We start from the raw sequence: 20,169 nt of genomic DNA, 5'->3' as shown, positions 1-20,169 counted from the left end.
CATTCTTAAACCATGCTTTACTAAAACCTAGCATAGCCTTCACGCATTTGCACTCGTCTATTACTTGAACTCATTGGCAAAGTGAAACTAACTTCACCAAGGAGTCAGTCAACAGTTATATGCAGTTACTTTCACTATTGACTGACAATGGGTTACCACCGAAAACATAGGCTGGAAAAAGCAACACTTACCCTAATGTTGCTCAAATGACTGAATAAAACAACATTTATCCTGCAGAGGAGTTGCTTATATCTCGTGACAGTGCGTCTTCAGCTGTGCTCCATACTGCCTCTCTCCTAATCACTTTTAACCGCCATTACCAATTTGCAAATGATGGTGAATAACTACTCATCATGAGATGTACAGTATTTCGTAATATCTTTATTCTAATTATGTTTCCCATTATAATCGTGAAATTTGTAATGCTTTGCATGGACGTGCGCTGGTGTGCGTTCATTAATGATAGAAGGATGGTGCGTGCACCTGCCAATATGACTGTTGACATGCGCTCTTAAAATAGCATATGAACAACTCGCCATTGACTTCTGACCAGGTTTAGGTGGTGTATGATAGCGATTTTTAGACAACGCGCCAGGCCCCTCCCTAGGTTGTTAATTGCCACACCCCTGGGCGCAATGTTTAAAAAATAAACGTGCAAAATACGGAATGACACTTTGCGCGGGTGGAAAACGAACTTTACGCCATGCGCTGGTGCCCAAAATACAGCCCTGTCATGATAGACTATTTATTCTAGCCTGACGAGCCAGACCCACATTAAAATGTAGGGTCTGGGCACTCACCGTTGGCAGTGCTCAGTCCGAGGGGCGGGATAATCGGTTGTCTTTCAAATTCCCTCTGCACGCAGTAGGACAGCGCTATGAGTCTAGGGTTGCCACCTGTCCAGGATTTTCCTGATTGTGCCGAATTTTCATGGTCTGTCCAGGAAAAAAAAAAAATCCTGGACACTGAATGTCCCGGATTTTTGTACATGATGCGCAAAATGTGTATTTCAGTTTAATTGAAGCGTGCCTACGTCCATAAACGTCTGCACAGCCTTATTGGCTCTATACAAAAATGACGTAGCATAACATGGGTGGTGGTGGTGGGGGCACGCACCGTGGAGGTTCATTAGAAATGGTAAGGTGGAGACGGAGAGTGTGTGGGACAAGGAGAGACAGAGAAAGTAAAGTATCCAGTGAAAAACAGTGAGTTACATTGTGAAAATGGGTGGAGAGACGGATGACGACGAGGGTGCAACAGGATGGCAGGCCAGTAAAGAAAAAACAGAGGTCGACGTGTTAACAGTGATTGGGTTCAGGGGTAGCCTGACGAGCCAGACCCACGTTAAAATGTAGGGTCTGGGCACTCACCGTTCGCAGTGCTCAGTCCGAGGGGCGGGATAATCAGTTGTCTTTCAAATTCCCTCTGCACGCAATGGGACAGCGGCAGCTTATGAGTCCCATCGCGCTTCCCACCAGCGGAGCTAGTTGGCTAGTTCAAACGTTTGCAAACTTAATAAAAGCTCGTGTCACACTGTTCGCCAGCAGCAACATCCATCTTATTTGTTTTCAAGTAGCAGGGAATTCAAGCCAAACCGTTGCGACTCTGCCATCAATCATTATTTTAAGCCCACCTAACGACTATACACGATTTCATTGGCCTGAGTAAGTTTCGATTTCTGGAGCTCACAACCCAACGGAGAGTTGCTAGACTAGCCCTGGCAGCAAATGTAATTTGCCGCCGTTAGGGGCGCGTCTAGATTTCTAGGGTTAAACAGGAGAAGTACGCTATGTGGCTAAAACCATGCCCAGGCGATCCATTTTATGCTAGCTGCTCCCTGTGCCCAGCGAAATTTCTCATAAAACATGAAGGAAAAAGCATTAGATGACCACGTCAAAAGTAAAAAAAAACATCAAAATCGAACCGAAAGCTCACGTCAAACAAAGGCAATTTCGTGCTTTATTTCTCAATACTGCCCCCAGGTGTCCACAACTAAAATGTTGAAAATATAACAAAATAATAAAGGTCTGCTATTAAATAAAGCAATTAACTAAACAAATAACTAGAAATTGTCATTCTTACTAATTGTAGCTATACAATTGTCGCTTAGAATGACGGTTTTTATCTTGTGTTAGATGTGCGAAAGGCGCCGTTGCTTACAAACAAAAAGGTCGATTGGATGGTCAAAATGTCCAGGATTTTTGTCAGACACAGGTGGCAACCCTATATGAGTCCCATGCATTTTCCCACCAGCGGAGCTAGTAGGCTAGTTGTTTAAACTTTTGCCAACTTAAAAAAAGCTTAACTCGTGTCACGCTGTTCGACAACAGCAACATCCATCTTCTTTGTTTTCAAGTAGCAGGGAATTCAAGCCAAACTGTTGCAACTCTGCCATCAATCATTACATTAAGCCCACCTAACGTCTCTATACACGATTTGATTGGCCTGATAGAAGTAATTTTTCCAGCTCACAAGCCAACGGAGAGTTGCTAGACTATATTTATTCATGCTTAGGGGAGAATAGTAAGAAATGGTTGTGCTTAGCATATTTCTTAATGTAAAGCCCATGAGGAAAAGATGTTAAACATGATTCGGTGTTAAGAGATCTACACTTATCCTGATGAAGTGTCAGGAAAGAAACTGGAAGCCACAGAGGTTTGCAGGAGTTTTAATGTCAAAGTCAAACTTGTACAGGTAACATACCAAACCTTTCACTGCCCTCTTCTTTCCCTCATATCAAATGCGATTCATCTCATAATTACACTAAGAGAGTAACAAAGTCTCTCACATGAGCATAAAAACTGAATAAAGGAAAAAAAAATACAATTTAATATTAATTATTATAAGTGCAGGACTGAAGACCCTTTTAGCATGCCTTTCTGGTTAAAGATTTCATCTCTCTACAAGGTAGTTCTACTATGGCAGGTGGGAATAAATGGGAGGAGTGGGCAGAAATGGGTATGAGTTCACCATACAAAAATGTGTGTGTGTGTGTGTCTGCTCATGTGCATGTGAGCAGTGTGTGTGTGTGTGTGTGTGTGTGTGTGTGTGTGTGTAAAGGAAAATTGGTCCTCTTCTACCCCTCCTCCCACCATCAGAATGGGAACTGGTATATGCGAATGGAAATTGTTGGTATAGCATGCAGTAGAAAAAAAGTAGTCTCTCACGTTCATTCACACACACACAAGCACACACTGATGCCCCTCATGTTCACAGTTCAGAGCCTCCCTCCCTCGCGAAAATGTACAGGAATACTTACAGACTGCATTAAAACAGCAGTTATTATATAGCCAAAGAATCTGCTGTTTACCAAAAACAGACAAAAAATGCAGAGCAGAACTGGAGTGAGTCTCTCCACAAAACAAAAAATGCAGGTTCAGTTCATGCGGAATTCAATTCCTATTGAGTCTGCATCATTATTAGTGCTGTAGTCTTTTTTCCCCCTTTATGATTTCTACATCAATCCGTTTCTCTTGTGTTTTTTGTTTTGTTTTTGTAGTCGTGTCCAGGCACTGAAGCACCAGGGCTCCGGAATGGGTCAGTGGGTCCTTAAGGTCGCAGGAGAGCAGGAGGAGCCGGTGGGGATTTGGCGTGGCGGGACCGGACGGAGTCCCCAGCCTCAGCAAGGAAGGCTGCTCCCGTGAAGACAGTAATATGGCGCAGGTTTTGATTCACAAACGGTTTTAGCATGGCTTTCAAAAAAACAAATACAAAACAAAATTGAGACTTGAAAGTCTCTTCTCATTTAAGAACTATACAACAATGAGTCAAGAGTGCACAGGTAGTGCTGTTTAGGTAGATGAAAAAGACTTAAACGAGAACTGTGAGAAAACAAAACATGCTAAAATCTTTGGTGAATCTGGATCCCATTTCATTCATATTACAGTGTGTGGAGATTCAGGATCTGACTAGCTAGAGGTGGAGGTTGGGTGGAGGAGAGGGGAGCGTCTACTTGGGTGAGAATGGGGCAAGGTGTGGGAAAGAGGAAGTGTCAAAAAGGGTGCCCTCTAGTGGCCAGGAAGCCCCCATGGACAGGGAGGGAGAGCAACCTCCCTTGTGGCATTAAGAGCACACTGGAGAAGTGGGTCATCACTGACAACTCACAAACAGACTCGTGGTACCTGAGAGGTGTAGATAAGGTCTGAGCAGTGTCGGCCATTTAAACCATTGTTGTGTGTTGAATGCAGCAATTTAATCCTTGCGAGCTGCTCCAGCTCTGTACATGGGTTGATCCAGCGTTTGCCGCAAGATCAAAGGTTGCTCTCCATCACTCTCTGTCCAGCTTGTGAAAGAGATTTTACACACCAATACCCCTTGGCTCATCCCTTGGCTCAAGTGCCACACACACACAGAGAAAAGAAGGCTTAGCATCCCCTCCCTCACAAAAAAAATCTTTTGTTTTTTTTCCCGTTAACCAAATAAGCATTTGCTTATTATCATGCAGTGTCTATTGTACAGATTTGGTTTATCTATGGTCTCTACTAGAAAGGAATGCGGTTGGTTCCTTGTATACATTATAGTATAGATGTACCTACAAAGTCATCAGAATGCCTTCCCAGTAGTATTGTTAGAATGATTAGGTATTCAAATATGTTTAAATGTTTTACATATTTTTATATATAAACTGGTTGAGTTAAAGCAGGCAAAAATGCTACAGCTACAGTAGTGATCTTAAAAGCAATGTTGGACAGCATTGGCTTGAGCACACAAACATACACATGACACACAGAGTTGTGTGTCCGTTTGTAAATGTATGCACGATGAGGAGATGAGCATTAACATGCATCTGTTCACATATAAGAAATGTCTGTGTGTGTGTGTGTGTCTGTGTGAGTGTGTGTCTATGTGTGGAGAGTGTAGAGGAACATGTCAGAGTAAGAAGAATAAGACACATGAAAGAACCTATACAAGCGTGAATACGCATCACTGCATTGAGATTAAAGAAAAGAAAACATGGGACAACTGTCACCATTGCCTGGAAACTGTTTCTTAACTGAAAGGCTAAACTGTCTGTTCAGAGGGGAATCACCCCATATAAGAGACAGATTAGATGTTACAAGTGGCATTTTACAATGTCCTGTTCTGATAACAGTGTTTGTTGATAACAGTACCTACAGGTGATATATAATTCAGTCTTAGTGACTCCTTTTTTCATTGACTGATAAGCCTAAACAGATTTTTCCTGTGCAATCTCATTGAGAATAGGTCCATGCTGGTCTGAAAAAACTGGCTCAAAATGTTGGTCTTTGGAACACATGGATGTGCTTGACAGACCGCCAACTTTTCTTCGCCGCTGCAATTCCAAGAACTGCCCCTAGAGGGCCGGATGAGCGGGGGATTAGCACATTTGCTCAGGGATGGGCCAAGCAGCACATCATCCTTATGATGCACAGTTGGGGGTTTCAGACAAGGATTCTCAGTTTATTTTAATTCAAATGAAAGTTCAATTGGACTATTTCACTGATTTATTTGGCTTCAGGGCTACACCTGTTTTAACAGATGTTTAACCCATTTTGATTTTTTTAGGGTCCTGCAAATTTGAGGGAAATCAATGTTAGTGGACCTTTCTTTTTTTCTCTTTCTTTGTCTTTCTCCCACTCACACTCTCTCTCTCTCTCTCTCTCTCTCTCTCTCTCTCTCTCTCTCATCTTTCTGTCTGCCTCTCTGCTTCTCCCGGGCGCTCACAGGTACACCTCTCTGCGTGAGAGTGTGAGACAGGAGGTGGTCTTGTAGTCGCCGCCGGTCCGCGTGAGCGGGATGACTTCCGGGGTGCGCTGTTCCTCCTCCTCCAGGCGGCTGCGTCCGAACCCGGCACTGCTGAACGTGTCGTAGGAGGCCGAGGTCATTTTGCGGTTGAGCAGGTTGCGGTTGTGGTCGCCGACGTTGCTGTTGCGGTCTCCCAGCGGGTCTCCGTTGGCCAGAGTGTCCCGGACGTGCCTGCGCAGGCCGGGTCTCCGTCCGCCCGAGCCGCCGCGCTCCGAACCCTCTCCGTCTTCGTCGTCCGCGTCTGGCTCGCTGCCCTCGTCGTCCTCGTTGTTGTTGTTGCGGTCACCTCCGACCCCCATGCAGCCACCGGGTGAGGCAAAGGTGGACAGGCGTGACGGCTCGTTGCCGGGATGCCTCCGGGGCGAAACCTGCACGGGCATCCAGCAGGTGTCGGAGTGGCCGAACTCGTCACACTCCTGCGTGCACTTCCCTGTCAAGGCCACGTCGGGCAGCTGCCTTGGGTCTGGGAGGGGGACAAGACAGAGTTTGGGTTTGAGTCACACTGCTTCTGATGGGAGCAATGTGTAGCTGTGCAAACTGAACAGTGGTGCATACTGACGTCAATGCTGAGTACTATTCAAATGTACTGATATTGATGGCAAACTGACATGCAGACGTGTGTGTACATCATGTCTAATGAGCAATGGCTTACTTACCACTGTTACCTAACTCTCTTTTATCATTTTTACAGACAATAAAGTTATGAGGCCAAAAAGTCATTCACAAATGTGTAAATCAGAGCTAGACCTGCCATTATTCCCTTGAGAGCCATTGATTTAGACTCCGAAAGCACCTTTCCCACTGCTCCCTGGCATTCTTTCAGACTTCAGTGCAGCTCTTACTTTATGATCTGTTACAAGAAAGAGCTATACTGCACTGCATATAAACTATAGAGAAAGGGCAGGTGAATAAAGGTAACCCCAACATGCAGCTTACCGGTATATATATATATATATATATATATATATATATATATATATATATATATAAATAATAATAATTTGTGTGTGAAAGAAGACTGATCTCCTTGACAACCTGACAACCATAAATATAATCATGAGCACACATGCACAAATAATATTCTGCCGCATGTGTGTGTGTACTCTGGGCTGTCTATTTTGGGCATGCTTAATTCAAGGACACCATACAATTTGAAGACTGCTTAAGCTTCCATTGACATTGTGGGATTCAAGAGGAAGCGCACACTCCTCTTAAGAATAGAGGCTGTGGATTCCTTACATATTTAGAGGGACAACTCAAACGCTTCTTGTATTACAAAATTTGCATGGAGCTGAAATATAAGAACCCAAATGTAAACCCATATTCGATGACAACATAAATTATAAATGCCCACCATTAAATTAATGAACACCAAAGGGGAGGTTAAGTTAGAGGACTCAGCTAATCAAAGCCATTTTACAGTTTACAGAGGCAATTTTGTAAACTGCTGTACTAGGTCAGGAGTAGAATTATGGTCCTTCAGTGCGTTTGAACTGCATTATGCACAGAATTTGATAAACAAAAAATGACTTCAAACAGATATCATGGGCCACAATCCTACCATGTAATAATAATCTATAAAGCTTCAGGTCATGTAAAACAATTTCAAGCAACAGTTTCCCGTAACGCAGCCTTCACATCCATTTAGGCGCTTCAAGCGCAGTTCTCATCTCTAGCACATAAATAATTCTTAACATAGTTGCTCTACTATGCAGAAATGAGTTCAAAAACTCTCCTAAACAAAAAAAAAACAGTTGGCATTCCTTTGATATTCTAAATTAAGCATTCCATCATTGGTTTATTTATCAGGCCTTCCCATCCTTGTTATTTTCACGAGGGCATTGATTACATTTTTGGCCTTCCACGAAAAAATGTTTTTAGATAATTACACAAAACCCCTCCAAACTGAAACTGCCTGAGAAGCTCTCATTAACCCATTTACTCCTAAAATGCCTGCTAAAAACGCCTATAGAATCCTATGGCATTCTAGACTAAATAACCTTATTTCCTGAGGGTTTTCTGAAAACATACTAAAAATTGTCAACGTCTACCAAAATTTAATATCTAAGCCTCTGTAGCACCTAGAAACATGAAATAAAAAGCATGCTGCGCTACGCAGCATCCAGCGGGAGAGTCAATGTTGCGCTATGCAGCATCCGGCGGGAGATAGAATGTTGCGTCATGCAGCATCCAGCGCGAATGACCAGCCCTTCTGAGCGGCAGAGGTGGGCTTTTGTAGCATAGGAGTGTTTTAGGGCTCTTTGGCTGTGTGTTGGGGTGTGTGTAGTAGGTTATTTGGCTGTGTGTTGGGGTGTGTTTAGGAAGTTCTTTGCCGGTGTGTGGGGGTTCTTTGGCTGTGTGTTGGGGATGCATGCAGAGGTTCTTTGGGTGTGTGTTGGGGTTTTGTGTGGGGTTCTTTGGCTGTGTGTGGGGATTCTTTGCCGGTGTGTTGGGGTCATGTGGGGATTCTTTGCCGGTGTGTTGGGGTCATGTGGGGGATTCTTTGCCGGTGTGTTGGGGTCATGTGGGGGATTCTTTGGCTGGCGCACACTCACCATTCTCCACATGCTCCTCTTCGCCCACACTGCCCTCTGGAGTGGTCCTCTCGTAGCCATCCTCTGGCAGAGGCAGTGCCCCCAGCCGTGGCCCCGACGAGCTCTTGCTGCTGGGCGTCTCTGAGTCCTCCAGGCCGCTGTCGTAGCAGCCTGGGTCCTGGGGCTGGCTCACCACCGAGAAGGTAACGCGCCGCAGCGTCTGCTGGGAGAGGACATGCAGAGAGGAGCCACATGAGGACTGCAGGATGGCCATCTGCTTGCATTCACACACGTCTCTAATAGTCTCAGCTTGATGACAAAGACATCTTATGAAGCTATCAAGCAGCACTTGCTTCCTTGGGAACCATTTAAATCATTATAATCTGTCATTATTTTGTCTTCACTGCTGGCCATAAAGCAAAAATAGCTGGAGAATGAATTGCAATGAAGTTTCCATAGTGTTTTTGTGTTAGGAGGGGGAAGGGGGCACAACTGCATATAATTAAATAGTGCAGAACAAAATGTACTGCTGTCAATGGCATTAAATTTGCCATGCAAATATTGGAACAAACTAATAATGAAACACACACACACACACACACACACACACACACCTTGTGGCAGTGGCTCATAGAGAACGACACAGATGGGGAGGAGAACTCTCGTCTCTTTGGTGGAACATTAGAAATTACACGCTGAAACTGGAGCATGTGTTTTATTACTGAAACAAGGGCCCTAAGGAATCATTCTCCGAAGAGGAAATTTGTCCCCTTTCAAGAATTTAATCCACAGAAATATCTGTGAACGCACATGTACATTCACGGACACACACACACACACACACATATATATTATATAACCAAATTGAGTTTCCATTAAGATGGACTCCCACTGGAGGGAGAAATGAAGTGTTTTTTTGCCACAGATTAGGGTGACTGGGTACAGTAGGTCTCCAGTGACTGTAAGGAAGTGATGGGCAGCTGCTAAATGCACAGTAACCACATTAACACGCCCCACTGTCAAGCTTAATCAAGGTGATGAAGGATGGAAAATGAGTGTGAGAGAGAGGGATGGAGAGTGAATTAGGATATGATAGAGAGAGAGAGAGAGAGAGCAGAAGAGAACAGAGGATGGGGAAATAGAGAGTAATGAATGTGAGATTAATTGAACGTTTCATTTGACACTGAGGCAACATCAAAAGTTATGAGCCCCCTCCCCTCCTTCATGGTCAAAGTGAAAAGAACTCACTAATTCGTTGACCAGGCACTCCATTCCAGAAATGAACGTTATGTCTTCACATTCTAAGTTGATTCTGCTCATTACTGGTAGCTACGGCAGCATAGACACACTATAGTAATTTGCTCAACTTCTAAATGTCACTGGACTCAATAGCATTTACTGGGTGAAATACTGGACTGACTTGCACACAGACTTGTGCTTATACAGTAAACAAGTCAATGACAGCAAAGGGCAGCTGGGGGTCATCACAAACACAACAAGCAGATATCTATAGGCTACTGGCCAGGTGAGAGGGCTGAAGGCTAAAACCAGAGACTTTCTAATGAGGAGACATAGCAGTAAAAAAATCCTCCATAGAAATGCATGGGGTTAGTTTGTAACGCCAATATGGCAGTAGTGTATACATGTCCGGCCCCTTGCTATATAGATAGATAGATAGATAGATATTTTATTGATCCCCAAGGGGAAATTCAAGGAAATTCAATTCTATATGCCTCCCCATTCACTTCAATATGAAAATAGCTGCCCGATAACTGCCCAAAGTGCGTTACCAAGATGGCTGCCGAGTGGGGGGACTTGCCTATAAGGACTTTGGTAAGACATCTCTAATTAGTTAAACATCAGCACTGCATGAAAATAACCTGTGAAGGTAAGTGTTGAGAACATTGAAATACATAAATACATGCAAAGAAACAGAAGCATGCAAAATGTCCAAAGAAGTAAATTATGTGATGAAGACGATTAAGTAAATGGATAATGTACCTCCATGATAATGTTTTCCTTCCACTCAGTCATCACTCCTGTCTATTCAGCTAATCTCAGAAACAGTTTTCACTCTCTCTAAATCTTTCATACAACCCTTCCATCCCCCACCCATCTCTTTCTCTGTCTATCTCTCTCTCACACACACACAGCTCTTACACAGGCTGGTTTATGATGTGCCCGATCAATGCCTTGCCCTTGACCTGCTTAGGAGTCCCACTGGTGTGCTTCCCATAAGCACGATTTATTGACCCATAATTCCACTGTCTCACCCGCTCGCTCTCTTTTTCCCAGACTAACACACTTTCTGCCATGAGGTAGAGGCTATACATCCTGTGCTGTTGACCTTACAGCATCTAACAAATCGCAGAGGCACTTAAGGTCAGTGTATGTGGTGAGTCTGTACAAGGGAGGCGATTTATTTAGGCAACCAAAACACAAAGAGCGGTGTATAAGAGACAAAGTTGATGGATGTTTTGACCTTGGTCTGTCTCTGGCACAAGGTAGATTGGCAGCAGCCAAGGCATGCTGTGACATAGGCATGCTATTACAACTTTAATAATTAATGGACTGAGGAGAAAACACTGCCTACTGTTAAAGCAGTAAAATGGAGAAACAGGCAAACAGGACAATGAAATATGCAGGGGTACATTATATTGGGCTGGGACTGGGAGTATGATCAAATACCAGTGTAGCACTATAAGCAATATCTGCTTTACTGATTTGGTTTGTGCTCTCTGACTAAAACTGGTTGAATTTAAGATGCGGTAAGGATGATATTTTTAGATAACTTTACAGTATGCTGCCTACCTGGTCATATGAAATTAGTTTTTTTGAGTACCCACCACTCCATAAAATGTATTTTAATATTATTTATTTCTACCCTACTATAATGTTATTACTTAAAATATATTATAAGGTGCAAAAATCTACATTTCTGGACATCAGACGGCCCTTGTTACATGTGAACTTAACTTTCAACATGGTCTGACTGCATTAACTGATCAGAAAACTTTAAAAGTGATGGATATCACTGTTTGCCTGTCAGTCATTTTGTACCATGAAGGATGTGACACCACCGAAGGGGGGTTGTACAGTGTCTACCAAAAATGACAACATCAACAATAAAGAGGCAAAGGCCATTGATTCACCAGTCTCACCACAACAGGATTAAACTATAAACTATAAGTTGGTATAACCAGGGATTTTTTTGTGATATATTGTAGATTTAAATACAAGTTTAGGCAGTCTTTAGATATTTCTGAGTGTGTACAATGGATCGTAACTTCAGGAAATTTGTGAATGTGTGCAAGGAAGCCCAAAAGTCAGTGACTTTGGCTTGTTTTATTGTGTAAGTGGCATGGGCGCTCTCCTGTCCCTGCGGTGGGGGAGGTTAGACGCTTGGATGCAGGCCAGAGCTCCTCCGACAGCACTCTTACCGCTGGAATGTTAATGGTGTGTGACAGCAAACATAACAAGCCTCCTCCTCATCTGACACAGCCCATTTCCCTACACGGTGTGTGTGTGTGTGTGTGTGTGTGTGTGTGTGTGTGTGTGTGTGTGTGTGTGTGTGTGTGCACGCGCACTATTGTTTAGGTGTGTATGACAGTAGAACATATTGCAATGCGTTTGGCAAGTTCTCCAAAAGAAGTGTACAGAACACCAATCACTCATATATTAAAAAAAAAAAACATCTGGCAACCACCATGTGGGATATGCAGAAACTCCCTGTTCTCTTAAGTGGGTGTGTGCGTGTGTGTGTGTGTGTGTGTGTGTGTGTGTGTGTGTGTGTGTGTGTGTGTGTGTGTGTGTGTGTGTGTGTGTGTGTGTGTGTGCGTGTGTGTGTGTGTGTGTGTGTGTTGTGTTGTGTGTTGTTGTGTGTGCGTGTGTGTGTGCGTGTGTGTGTGCGTGTGTGTGCGTGTGTGTGTGTGTGTGTGTGTGTGTGTGTGTTGTGTTTGTGTTTGTGTTTGTGTTTGTGTTTGTGGGTGTGTGTGTGTGCGTGTGTGTGCAATACACAAAGTTCAACTTGGCCACAACACTAATTAGGATTTAACATTCATACCTAATGCTTCAAAGGACGCTCCCTGATTAATTAGTCCTTGTAGCTCTCCTTGTTGCATGACTTTGCATATTCAACAGACAGACATTCTGATAATGAATAAAGGATGGAGTCAGTCATACATAGCACAAGGGTAGCTCAAGCATAGCTCAACTCATCTGTGGAACAATCAGCCTCTAAAACAACAACACACACATTTTTGATACACCACTGCCTTTTTGTACTGTATTGCTGAGTAAACCTATTTTCAAAATGACTAGCACTGTGGTTAGCACACAAACCCACAGGCTGCACCATTTTACAGCAACTCAACCTATTAACAGAGGTCAACCTATTAACACAAAACAGAGTAAATGACAGACCCTTGACATATCCAGACATACAAACACTCAAACCTCCAGACCCATGCACTAAAACCCCTACACGAGCGCACAGCCACTCCAACACAAGCTTAAAACAATCATACAAGCAAAAGTGCATCCTCACAAATGCATGTGTAAAAGCACTCAGGCATACCAACGCATTCACAAAGAGACACACAAACAAAAAGGAGTCACACAAGCATATAAAAATCTCTCGTCATCCAAACAACTACACGAGAATTCAGCTCAGCCCACAGAGACGATACCTGACTTTATAAGTAAATTCATTTGACAGGCTGATGTGCTTCAGCACACGGATGACTGAGCATGTGTGAAAGCTGAATTGTCAATGTTGTCCTGTTTTTAATGCAACTGTTTTTGACACTCCGCACAGCTTTCATTTCTACTGCAACAGAAAGGTCAGTGGTGTGTGAGCGTGCCTTTGTGTGCCGCATGTGTGTGTGTGTGTGAGAGAGAGAGTGAGAGTCTGTATGTGTGTGTGTGTGTGTGCGCACTTGTGTGTGAAGTCACTGCTCTGCAGCATGAAAATTGCAGTCTAACCTGCAAGCCTGTCTTGCACCACGCTTCATTGTTGAAGAAAAAAAGGATGCCCTTTTCGCCTCTCTTTTCTCTCTCTCTTTCTCCCTCTTTCTCTCTCTCATTCTCCCTCTCCTGATCTTTCTCCTCCTTCCTTTGTGCTCTTCTCCTCCTCTTCTCCTCCTCTCCTCGTTTCCCCTGATTACTCCTTTCTCTCCCTGCCCTCGCTCACCGTCCTCCTCCTTTCTCCTCTACTGTCTCCCCTTCTCTCCTGCTCTACCTCCCGCTCTGTTCTCCTCCGTGGTGGGCTGGCTTCCAGGTGATTTAGAGGAAGGCTCAGCAGTATCTGACTATCAGCACCAGGGCTGTGCAAAGAATAATAATCACCATGCAGAGAAAGAAGCACTGCAGAGAGAGAGAGAGAGAGAGGGAGAGAGAGAGGTGAGAAAGGGAGGGAGTTATAGAGAGAGTGGAGGAATGAAGGATAGGGTGGATAGAAAATGAGAGGAAACATAAAGGTAGAGAATAAGACACAAAAGGGAGGGCACATTCACACACATACACAAAAGCATGCACACACACATACACACTCAAACGCGTGCACACACACACACACACACACACACACACACGTGTGCACACACAAACGCATGCACACAAGCACAAAAGCATGCATACACACATACACACACAAACGCGTGCGCACACACACACACAAACAAACACACACACACGTGTGTACACACAAACGCGTGCGCACACACACGCACGCACACACCCACACATGGATTAGCGCATATTAACTTCAGCCCGGGTGTCATCTGATCACTGCAAAGCAGTCACAAAGAGTGTGTGTGAGAGAGATACAGAAAGAGCACCCCTAGTGGTGTAACTGTGGAAATGCTGACTTTACAAAGACACAGAGCACACGAAATCACTCGAGGCTTTGAAGTGCCGTCTATTTTGTTCCATCTTGTCATTACACCATTCAGTCGCTGGATCTTGACCATACATGTGTGCGTAATGGCTTGGCTTATCACGGTCAGTGATGAATGACTATCCTTTCCTTTCACTCACGCTCATGTCATTGTCTAACATTACTCTAATGACCTGTCTGTGTGCAGTGCTTAAATACCTGCATTTACAAACTGCCTTGTCTCATGAAGCCCATCTTATTTCGTATACATTCCACTTTGTCGATAATTGAATTCAACCAATGTCGCTATCAAATGCCACTGGTCTTTTAAAATGCATTCAGTAGAAATGATCATGGCAGGGCTAGGGCCTGACGCTTACTTTCCTCCCAAGGAGCACATGTGCATTCAATGGCGCAGACATAATTTTTGTAGCACAATGAAAACTTATCAATTAAAATAATTATGAGTAGAGAATTTTAGTAATGCAATGAATAATAATCTTTTTTATTAGTACAGGGATAGGAGAATACATTTACAAAGCAAAATTATTTAATTAATCTGAATGGTTACTGAGGGTTCAGTAATTATAGGCTTAATTTGGTAACCTGACTCCTACCAGATGAATTTCGTTCCACCTAGCTCCACTCACATCCATCTGGGATCGCTGCCGTTGAGAGTGTTTTCGGCACCAGATTTTATGGTACAGCCAATCAGGACGCAGGGCGGGAGTTTCATAAATGTGACGTAGCGTAGAAGCGACTGTAAGACTGTTCTCAGCGTCACGGGTTGACTTCGATGTGAGTGGTTGAAGTAGCACGTCAATAGATGATAGACAAGTGGCTTATCCAATCATAAGCAAGGATTTTTTATAAGGCCCAGCCTTCTGAAACACCTCTCCAATGGATCAATCCCAGATGGATGAGTGGAGCTAGGCGGAACGAAATTCATCTGGCGAGAGTCCGGTTATTCATTTGGTGCATTCTGGTAGTATCTGAAGAAAATGTTGGACTATCTCTCCAAGATAAAATAGACTCTATTTCAGTCAAATCCATTGCAGTCGTTTTCCCACTAGGCCCACAACCAATTATGGACAGAATTCAAGATCATGTCCATGGCACAATAACACAAATCAACAAAATAATATTAACTGCTGCTTTAAGTCACAGGAAAGCCACATGTTGAAATTGCTGAAATCAAAGGATGTGCTGGCATCCCGTCGGAGCTGAGGAAAACAGCTGGTGTCATCATCATTAGCACACACGCTGCTAAATACATTTTACAGTTAGCATATGTCTATTTTTTAGTGGAATAGTATACTGTCAAACCCTCTATATGCCTTTTGTCACAGTCAAGCAACAATCCACAATGGACAACATGAGTGTCTATACAGTATGTGTCTGTATAACTGAGTCTCTCTCTTGCACCACGCTTCATTGTTGAAGAAAAGAGGATGCCCTTTTTGCCCTCTCTCTCTCTCTCTCTCTCTCTCTCTCTCTCTCTCTCTCTCTGTGTGTTTATTATACACAAGAGGAAATAGATGTTCATAAATTCTCTTTGCAGTGTGTCTGTGACTGTGCTGATGAATCACTCAGCTTGGTACACAGCAGCTGTTATTGTGTGTGCTGAAGTAAACAGGATGTCCCAAGTACAGTCTGGCTTTGTGCAGGTTTGGGTCTGCATGTGTGGGTGCCTGTGATGCATGTGTGTATAATGATGCTATAAAGAGTCTCCCAAAGAGGCCTTAATGGACAACGCACGCGCACACACACACACACACACACACACACACACACACACACACACACACACACACACACACACACACACAAAATGCTCTACAAACCAAAAGACCAGAAGTGACCAGAAAACCGGTAGCCAACACTAGAGGGCAGTCTAGGAGCTATTTTACAACACCACTTTTCCTTTGCTGCAATTTCCCGAGCCAAGACAGTTTCTCTGGAGGAGCCAAGCAAGAACTACCTCATTAGATGCCAAAACTGCAAGAGGTCTTTCAGCCATTTTACTCAGAGACAAACACATCATGGAGGCTAACTAGGCACCCTCCACATTCTCTCTGAGTATTTACTGGTGACTGCTTTAAACTAGACTCAATTCCAACTGTGCAGCCACCCGCTTCACATTACAGTAAACGTGGGAAAGCAGTGATATGATTGCTTAATTTGACGCAGATAGACTCATCCTCTATGATATAAATACCTTCTCTAAGATAGTTGAACTGATCCTACTGAGGTAATTATTTATTTCATGCGTGAAGAGACTGGGCCTGTTTTGGAGATGTTGGCGTCATAGAGAAAAATGGGCCAAATGACTCCCAACTGAAAACGTTAGTGACAGCCAATATCATGTCCACTGAGCCTTCCTGAGTAATTAATGCTGTTGAAGGCATTTCAGGCTGTCAACTGATGTCTGTGAAATGGGGCACTTCTAATTCTATTTTCTTCCCTTTCAGATCCAGTTTCCCATGTGACCTGAACAATATGTTATATGTACCAAAATAAACAAATAAAAACAGTTTCCTGAAATGGTAGCTATTTAAAATGATCCCTCTGGTCATATATTAGTCAGATAACGGATCAGAAAAGTGCTCTCTGGTATTTAGAGCAAGGGTTCATAGCCTCTTTATGTCTCTGTGACAGAGGCTGAAAACACTGAACAAGTTTAAATGTCATACAAATACATGGTAATTTATTCATTTGTGACACAATATCTGAACAACAGCTTTCTGTGTTTGCTGGATCCTATATACGCAAGTGTGTGTGTGTGTGTGTGCCAGTGAAATAAATACCCCATGGTGCTGACAGGGATACTCCTACACACATACGCTATCTCCTATTGTGAATTAGCTCTGGCCATCCGGGCAGTACAATGCCCATGGTATGACTGACCACATCTGTGAATAATGGTATTGTGTGTGTGTGTGTGTGTGTGTGTGTGTGTGTGTGTGTGTGTGTGTGAGAGAGAGAGACAGAGAGAGAGAGAGCATGTGTGTGTGTGTGTGTGTGCGTGTGTGTGTGTGTGTGTGTGTGAGAGAGAGACAGAGAGAGAGAGAGCATGTGTGTGTGTGTACGTAAAGAATAATGGACTGAATAAGGATGTCCAGTCTTGAATTAGTGACATCCCTACACTGAAATAAGACTGAATAGAACAAACCAGGCACCACACAATACCTCCCCACTCCCCCTTACTTCACAAAACAGTGTGTGGGGACGGACACAATAGGTGACAGAGGATTTAACACACACACACACACACACACACACACACAAAACAGAATTATGAGAGGCCATATAGGTCGTAAATCTCAGCTACACTCTCTCACACACTATCAAACCTGTCTCGCACACTATGAATAAAACAAACAAACAAACACACACACACACACACACACACACATACACACACACATGCACACACACACAACCCCCAATACCCTACACTGCACAATCCTAACCTCGCAGTTGTTTATAGCTGGAACCTATTCACCCTGTAGACACACACACACACACACACGCTAAGCCTGAGCCTCTTCAGTGTCCTGCTGGGGACCATGCTCGCAGCCATCCACACACCTCCCACACACGACCTCACACAGGGTGAAGGCACACACACAGACACACACACACAGACACAGCCATGGACAAAGAGTCCAGAAATGTGTCGCAGCGGGCTGCAGTTTCCTTGACAATAGACTCTGTGTCCATGTGTGTGTGTGTGTGCCTGTGTGTGTGAGAGAGAGTTAAAGAAAAAGGGATAGAGAGTGAAAGCGTGAAAAGTGAAGGAGACACTGCTGTCTTTATCCCATGTCTGGGTCTTTATGGTTCTCCTGACGCAATCCGTCATATTTTTATATGAGTAACGACACCACTTCGTCGGCTCTTTTGATGCCCTTTGAGACAAAACCGCTTTCAAGTGAAGCAAATTACTTGGACGTATCTCTCCATCTGTCTGACTCACCAAATCGATGTGCATATCTCATATCCTCACAGTGAGCCAAACACTTTCTTTTTTTAAAAACTATTAAATACTCCAAGTATTAGAATGAGCTCATTTCAAAACAAAGTGTTGTTTACTGTTCCCTGAGCACCCAGGGTGGATTTGTTAGCAGCCGCACTATGCAGGCGAGGCTCCCTCTCCTCTCTCATGCACCTGGGCTGCTTTCCTCCAGTCTCAGCACAGAGTCTTGATTCAGCCAGAAGGGAGAGAGAGAGAGAGAGAGAAAGAAATGGGGAGAGGGAGAGAGAGAGTGTATGTGGGAGAGAGAGAGAGAGAGAGATAATGCTTTGTGCGAAACGAGCAGCACGGCTGGAAGGCGTCCGGCTGAAACGCGGCCAGTCTTGACAGGCATGGCCCTGGTGTGACCGCCGCACTCTCTCGCTCCCCTTCTGCCGCCAAGACGAGGGTGAGAAACGAGTGACCGAGTCGTGACGGGTCGTGGCCGATCGGCAAGCGTGGTCACAGAGCAAGTGGGGGCGGGTGTATGTGAGAGTGAGTCAAATGTGGAGTGTCAGTACTTTTCTCCGAATATTTTCCTCTCACACACCCAAAGTGATCAAATGACATTCGAGAGAGTGAACACTAACACATGGACATCATGTCCATTGTGATTAGCGTAAGCCTCCGGCTAAATTCGGTTCATGCTGTCAAACAGCTAAAAATACTGATTATGTAGCAGTGTCCAAATAATCTTTTAATGGCCATTCCCATGGCTCAACATGTTACCTTTCACTTCATCTCTCTTCAGTTTGTTAGTCGTCTAACATGTGTTTTTTTCCCTGTCCTCCTTAAATCTTCTTCTTCCGGTTGTTTTTTTAGTTGTGCGATCTCCTTCACTGCACCAATCAAGAGGCAGCACTTAATCTCCCGGGGAACATGTTTGTGGCTTTAATTGGCCATTTGATATGCATGGCTTTGATTTAATTTTGAAGGAGTGCAGATTTTTCTGGGAGGAGGGGTGTCAGGGGTGGGGAAGTGAAGGCAGATGTGGTTGTGCACACAACAACTTAATATTTGATATTTCATAGACAAATAGACAGACAGATATATAGATAGATTGACAGATAGATAGATAGATAGATAGATAGATAGATAGATAGATAGATGATGTTGAGTAACACCTTCTACCTGACCTTGGTGACGGCATATGTGCATTCCTTGCATACTTGAGAGCACTACAGAACGGAGCCTATTGCGTTATTCTGGTTAGGCACTGCGTGGGCCGCCCTCTCTCATCTCTGAGGTCTTTTCTGTAGACTAATGTGGGCAGGTGGGACGGAAACTGACACACTCTAACACTAGACAGAGCCCTAAAAACGAACCCACAGGCCCCAACAGGCCCACTCATTTATATAAGTCACACACACACACACACACACACACACAAATGTGTGTGCGTGTGTGCACATTCACACACATACAAACACACATACACACACACACACACACACACACACACACACACACACATACCCACACACAGATAAATGAGCAGAGTATCAAAGGTCTGAGTCTATGCTTAGACTTGCCTGAAGGATAGAATTTGAAGGTGGATGGCAGGGATCATTCCCAATCTCCAAACGCTCTAACCCTTCCTTCCTCACAATCCTCACACACACACACACACACACACACACACACACACACACACACACACACACACACACACACACACACACACACGCACACACAACCATGCACACACACACACACACTTGCCCACTCCACTGCAGGATGATTTTAAAGATCTTAACACTATACAAGTACCTATTTTTATGCTTTTACTAAAAACAAATGTCCTACCATCCAATGTCTCTCTCTCTCTCTACGCCTGTACGCTCTGTCCTGGCTAAATCATATTGAATTTCTACCCATCACACTCACTTTTGCTGTGCCCCTCACTTGCTTTTTCTGCCAATCATTCAAACATGCACACACACAGACACACACATAGAAACACACACACACACACACACACA

General features: G+C 43.9%; 1 protein-coding gene across 2 annotated transcripts in view; it reads right to left on the bottom strand.

Moving 5' to 3' along the window:
• Nucleotides 1-2,652: 2,652 nt before the first annotated feature.
• Nucleotides 2,653-20,169, bottom strand: part of pcdh7a (protocadherin 7a) — a 30,441-nt gene continuing 12,924 nt past the window's right edge. Inside the window, exons 3-4 of one of the 2 annotated variants that reach the window (XM_048257565.1) lie at nucleotides 8,322-8,523; nucleotides 2,653-6,229 (exon numbers count right to left, since the gene is read on the bottom strand). In XM_048257565.1, the coding sequence (XP_048113522.1) occupies nucleotides 5,682-6,229; nucleotides 8,322-8,523 (750 nt within the window). In that variant the 3' untranslated portion in view covers nucleotides 2,653-5,681. The remainder of the gene's footprint in view (nucleotides 6,230-8,321; nucleotides 8,524-20,169) is intronic. The other variant, XM_048257571.1, reaches the window with a different exon arrangement.

The sequence above is a fragment of the Alosa alosa genome, chromosome 1 (assembly GCF_017589495.1).
Source record: "Alosa alosa isolate M-15738 ecotype Scorff River chromosome 1, AALO_Geno_1.1, whole genome shotgun sequence".
In the NCBI taxonomy this organism is placed as follows: domain Eukaryota; kingdom Metazoa; phylum Chordata; class Actinopteri; order Clupeiformes; family Clupeidae; genus Alosa; species Alosa alosa.
Note: the sequence above shows the minus strand (reverse complement) of the source record. Positions and strands in the feature narration are given on the sequence as shown.